General features: G+C 40.6%; 1 protein-coding gene across 1 annotated transcript in view; it reads right to left on the reverse strand.

Moving 5' to 3' along the window:
- PCYT2 (phosphate cytidylyltransferase 2, ethanolamine) overlaps window positions 1-5,863 on the reverse strand; it is a 38,115-nt gene extending 32,252 nt beyond the window's left edge. The window contains exon 1 of the mRNA XM_081935210.1: window positions 5,702-5,863. Coding sequence (XP_081791336.1) covers window positions 5,702-5,781 — 80 coding nt within the window. The 5' untranslated portion in view covers window positions 5,782-5,863. The remainder of the gene's footprint in view (window positions 1-5,701) is intronic.
- Between the last annotated feature and the right edge of the window lie 186 nt (window positions 5,864-6,049).

The following is a 6,049-nucleotide window of genomic DNA, read 5'->3' on the forward strand; positions in this document are numbered from 1 at the left end:
CTTACTTCACATGACAACTCACAAACAGCAAATTGTAAATTTATTTTCAGTTATGTTACTGGAAATTTATCCATTATTACTGTTTTTTCAGGTTTTTTTTATTCCTGTGCACCTCAAATTTTCTAATAAATGGAAAGTATGTGTATAATCAATACATTTAGGTATACTTTTACAGTATTTCCAAAGAGCCGTAGGTAAAAAGTCCAAATATACTTAGAATTTGAAAATAGTTTTCTGACCTGAAAGAAAAATTAAAATTGTGGTAAATGCAGAAATTCTCATTATCTCTGCTGCATCAATACTATTGAACTGAAGCATTAGAGAGGAGGGTTCATGTATTCAAGTATGCTTATTCAGAGAAAAATGGAGATGAGTAAAGAAAGTGTAGAGTGAATGGGAAACAGCCCTCACTGGAATTTTTTTTTTAATCCAATCAATTTCTCAGCTATCAGAAATTCTGAGAAAAGAAAATGAAGAAAAAAAAACCTTCTTTTAAGCCAGAGCTGTCAAACTCGCAGCCTACAGACCGGATGCGTCTTGTGTTGGCCATTCCCCAGACCCAGTTTAGAGAAGAGGGGAAAAGTTGTGATACATCATCTGATGACGTCATGACAATGCGAGTTTGACACCCCTGTTCTAAGGTGTTCACAAAATACTTATATCTTAAATGTATTTAAGAACTTTTAAAACTCAGTACTCATTGGACTCATTCCGTGTAATGGTATGTTCATAACATACTGGCAATTCTACCTTGATTTGGCTATTGCCTCTTAATAAGCTTTTTAAATATTGCCCAATTTTAGCCTCCCTTCTGTTTTCCACCTGCCAACGGATGTGAGTGTCTTAGCTAAAGATGGAAACTCAGCTGGGTATTTTCAAAATTAAGAAAGAAAAATTGATGACATATTTCTTATCCCAACAATTTTTGGGGTATTGCTAGCATAACTTAAAAAAGAGTTGGTTCATATAGAATCCAATGTACTAGTCCCAAATTCCATTTAAGCTTGACTGGTAAAAATGCATCTTGAATCCTGTCACATTTATAACTCCTTTCTTTTTTTTCTGCTGTTTTTAAAATTTCCCTAATGAAATAAACTAGATGGTTTGCACACTTTTTTTGGTTAGCTTAAAATTCAGCTCAAATAAAATCTAGGTTTCCAAAATTATATTTCTCATTTATAATTTCTCAATATCAGATATGATATTGTTGTCATTATGGAAATTTGGTGGGATGAAACCCACAAATGGAACATATAGCTAAAGGGATTTAAATTATTTAAAAGAAATAGACCAAATAAAAGAGAAGGTGGAGTTACGCTATAGATAAGAAACAACTACATTTCTACAGAAATAGAGCACAACAATCATGAAAATTATCTTGAATGCATTTGGGTCAATATTAAAGGGGGGGAAATGTCATTGCCATAGGTCTATACTATAGGCCAACTAACTAAACAGAGGAAGATGAACTTTTTGCTAGTCAGCTAACTAAGGTATATAGGAAGCACATCTCAATAGTAAAGGGGGATTTTAACTACCCTGACATCAACTGGGAGACAAACTCTTCACCAAGTGAAAGATCCAACAGGTTCCTAACAAACCTAGCAGACAACTTTGTTTCCCAAAATGTAGAGAAGTGAACAAGGGGATCAGCCATATTAGACTTAATTCTCACCAAGAGAGATGAAATGATAGAAAGTGTTGAAGCTACAGAATATTGGGGGGGGGGGGGGGGAGTGATAATGCAATATTGGAATTCAACATTATGCAAGCACAAGGAATAGAACAAAGTCAAACTAGAGTCTTGGACTTTAAGAGAGCTAATTTCAATAAACTTAAAGAGAGCTTAGCGAGGGAAGGACTCCATCGATGAGAATCCTCAAGGGGAAAACAACTCAGGAAGCTTGGGAGATTTTGAAAAGTGAGATTATAAAAGCCCAGTCTATCACAATACCAATGAAGAAGAAAAATAACAGCTCTCAAAAGTAAACAGCGTGGCTGCATAAAGAACTCTCTGACAAATTGAAAGCTAAAAAGGACAAGTATAAAAAGTGGAAAGAGGGGCACATAACTAAGGCAGAATATCAGCAAATAGCCCGAACCTGCAAAGATGAAATGTTGAAAGCTAAGGCTCACAATGAACAAAGGCTTGCAACAAATATAAAAAATAACAAAAAAGCTTCTTCCAACATGTGAAAAACAAGAAAAAAGCCACGGAAACAATTGGTCCATTGCTGGGAGAAAGTGGCAAGAGCTCAGAAACACTGAATTATATCTTTCAAAGATCCAGGAGAATTGCCAGAGGACTGGAAAAGAGCTGATGTGGTTCCCATCTTAAAAAAAAAAGGGGGGGGGGAATAAATCCAGGAAATTAAAAATCCAGTGGTGGATTAAGGCTCACTGGTGCCATAAGCACTGACAAATCTTGTCTCCCCTCCTTTGTACATACTGTACAAATCTTCATTGTTTTTTTTCTTTCTCAACTTTGTGGTGCCCCCTTTGGGCCTGGTGCCCTAAACACATGCTTAGTCTGCTTAATGGTTAATACACCACTGTACAGACCTATCAACCTGACTTTAATACCAGGGAAGATTCTGGAAACAATAATAAATGAATCAGCCAACACCTAGAAGCAAACAAAGTAATAACCAAAAACAAACATGGGTTTTTCAAAAACAGATCATGCCAGACTAATCTTATTGCTTTCTTTGACAAAGTGACAAAATTAGTGGACCAGAGGAATTCTTGGACTTCAGTAAGGCATTTGATAAAGTGGACCATAACCTACTACTTCACTAATTGAAAAATGTGGGTTAGAGAGCATCATCACCAGATGGATTCGTAACTGGCTGACCAACTGCATGCACTCGACGTGTAGTCCTCAATGGAACTGCATCTACATGGAGGGAAGTATGCAGTGGGGTACCCCAAGGCTCTCTTTTAGGCCCAATACTCTTCAACATCTTCATCAATGATTTGGATGAGGAGATAGATGGGGAACTCATCAAATTTGCAGCCGACACAAATCTAGCAGGAAGTGTCAACACTCCAGAAGATCCTCTTAACACACAGAAGGATCTTGACGAACTTGAATGTTCGCTATCTAACAAAATGAAATTCAATGGTGAATTTCATTTAGGCAAGAAAAAAATGCACAAGTAGAGTATATGTGGTACCTCGCCCAATAGTGGTAACTGTGAGAGTGATTTTGGGAGTCAACATAGTACTAGGCTGCATAAACAGAGGGATAGAATCAAGATCACGTGAAGTGTTAATACCACTTTATAATGCCTTGGTAAGGCCACACTTGGAATTCTGCATTCAGTTTTTGTCGCCACGGTGTAAAAAGGATGTTGAGACTCTAAAATGCAGAGAAGAGCAACAAAGATGATTAGAGGACTGGAGGCTAAAACATATAAAGAATGATTGCTGGAACTGGTTATGTCTAGTTTGATGAAAAAAGGGACTAGGGATGACATGATAGCAGTGTTCCAATATCTCAGGGGCTGCCACAAAGAAGAGGAAGTCAAGCTATTCTCCAGAGCACCTGAGGGCAGGGCAAGAAGCAATGTGTGGAAACTAATCAAGGAGAAAAGGCAACTTAGAACTAAGGAGAAATTTCCTGACAGTAAGAACAATTAATCAGTGGAACAACTTGCCCCTAGAAGTTGTAAATGCTCCAACACTAGAAGTTTTTAACAAGATGTTGGATAATCATTTGTCTGAAGTGGTGTAGGGTTTCCTGCCATAGAAGACCTCCTGAAGTAGAAGACCTCCAAGATCCCTTCCAACTCTGTTATTCTATTTAGTACAGCTTCTCTGATTGTTAATGACTAGAAAGAGTAAACAATGAAAGCATTCTACAAATAAATGTGCCTAAATAAATTAATACAGGATATTTTATTTTGCTAAGATAAACGAATTACTTTTTCCAAGCTAAAAAGAAAAGTGTGTAAGTGGAAAGATGGATTACAATACATATTAATAAAATAAAAATACAGTTCCAGGAGAATGTCAAACCTTCAGGTTTAATTTGGCTGTAACCCAGATGTTAGCAAATGCCAAGCAGTTTCTAATGGGGCCCACACCTATCATATGACAATTCAGAAGAGCCTTAGTGCCTGTGTTCCCAGGAGTTATCTTCCAGGAGTCATATGACTCTAAATCCAATTTCCATGACAACTTCTGGAACAGTTCCAGATCCATTTGTCCCCTTCCTCTGAACTCAACTAGGATATGGCTGATATTAGCAGCATTTGCAATTTAAAAATCCTCTAAAACAAGTATTACAAGATGTTTGATTCACTCGCATATATTTATAATAAAAAAATACATTTTCTATAATGATCACATTGCCAAATATAATATTTTCCTTCATCTTCCTGATATCATGAAGCTGTTGATTACTTCCTATTGTTTGATTCCATTTTGTTCCTTGCGTGGCATTCTCCCAACTAGTTTGTTTCCTTTCTAACTTATTTTACCAAAACTAAAAGGTCCCTTAGACATTCATTTAATTCGATAATTTTTTGCTACAGTCTTCGTGTTAGAAAGAGAGTCATAGAAACTGCAATTCTATAAAACTGTTGAATTCCAAGAGTTGACTTTATATGTGTTGACAGAAAAGAACAGGAAATACAGGCTATTACTTCTTCCAATGGTTTATCTCTATTGTACCAATTTGACCCACCTGGCAATATAAGTTAATTTAGGCCGGTGATAAATCATGAGTAGATAAAAGCAAATTGAGTTTCATGGCTAAACACGGTAGGTTCCCGGAATGTTTGGTAATCTTAAAAGTATGTCTTTGTGGGCAACTCGTGTTTATAAGCCTAAAGTCCTCTAAACTCCAAAGTCCTTTTGACATAGTATGAGGAAGAGTACACCCAGTCCTTTGACAGGGGTTAATATTCAAAAGCTGTTTCAGAAAAAAGTGAGTCAGGAGATAAAGAGGAATCCCAGAAGAACATATTAACCACAGCTACCAACCAACCGTACTACTGGAACTTTTCTGGCTGCGGGATTGGCAGCCTTGAAGTCAGCTCATCTTGAATAGCTCAATGGATGCAAATAGCCTGCTTATGAATGTCTACTGCTTGCGCACACATGTTCAGACACATCAGAGATTCTGTCCTTAATGAGCACATCTGGCAGACAGAAACATTAAGCATTTCCCCCTCCCCCCCCCCGCCAAATGGTGCCAAAACACTCCACCAAAAATGCTGAAGAGGTCAAGTGGTGCTTGCCAAAAGATGAGCTGCAACAAAACCCGTGATTCAACTGAATACCACACAGCCCTCCCCTCCACGTCAATCATAGCTTTGACGTAAATTTAGTTCTGGTGGAGTCCCCAGATCTAGGCGCACTATCTATGACCGTAGCCCCAGATGAACCCTGGCAGCAAAAACAACCACTACCACCCAGTGTGCATAAACGAGCCCTTAAGCGGGAAGGAAATGCTCCCGGCCAAAGAGCCTGGCCGGGAGCCAGCACAAGGAGCCGGGTACGGACGGGGTCGCTGAGAAACTTCCAAGAGGAGCCGTTCAAGCGAAGCGGAAGCGTGAGGGGCGTTGCCATGGGGACCCGTTTCGGTGCGGCAGCTCCTCGACGCCGTGGAGGAGAGACGGTTGCCATAGAAATGCGGAGGCTAGCAGCATATCGCAACTACAAGGCCCATCTCTCCGCTGGAAGGGACACTCACCATCCGTCGCACCAGACGCGCACAGGCCGGGCGGCGGCGCTGAAAGAGGAGGCGCCTCCGGCAGCTCCGTTCCGCAGCATCTCGAGCGGGAGTGTGCCGGACAGACCGCCGCCGTCCCGACACCGACGCTGTCACTTACCTTCCCCCCCCGCCACGTGACCAGGGAGGAGCCGGAGCTGCCGAAAGCGCCGCCCCGCTGGCTACGTCCCGGAAGGCCCCGCCCCTTCCGAAAAGCCGCTCGGATTGAAAGGGAGGCGCTGGGCGGCCCCAGTCAGGGGGCGCTGAACTGGTCGGCCGGCTGGCCTGTGGCGGGAGGGAGATACTCGCATTTTTCTGCCGTCCAGCCAG

This window comes from Natrix helvetica, assembly GCF_964273705.1.
Source record: "Natrix helvetica genome assembly, chromosome: 1".
In the NCBI taxonomy this organism is placed as follows: Eukaryota; Metazoa; Chordata; class Lepidosauria; order Squamata; family Natricidae; genus Natrix; species Natrix helvetica.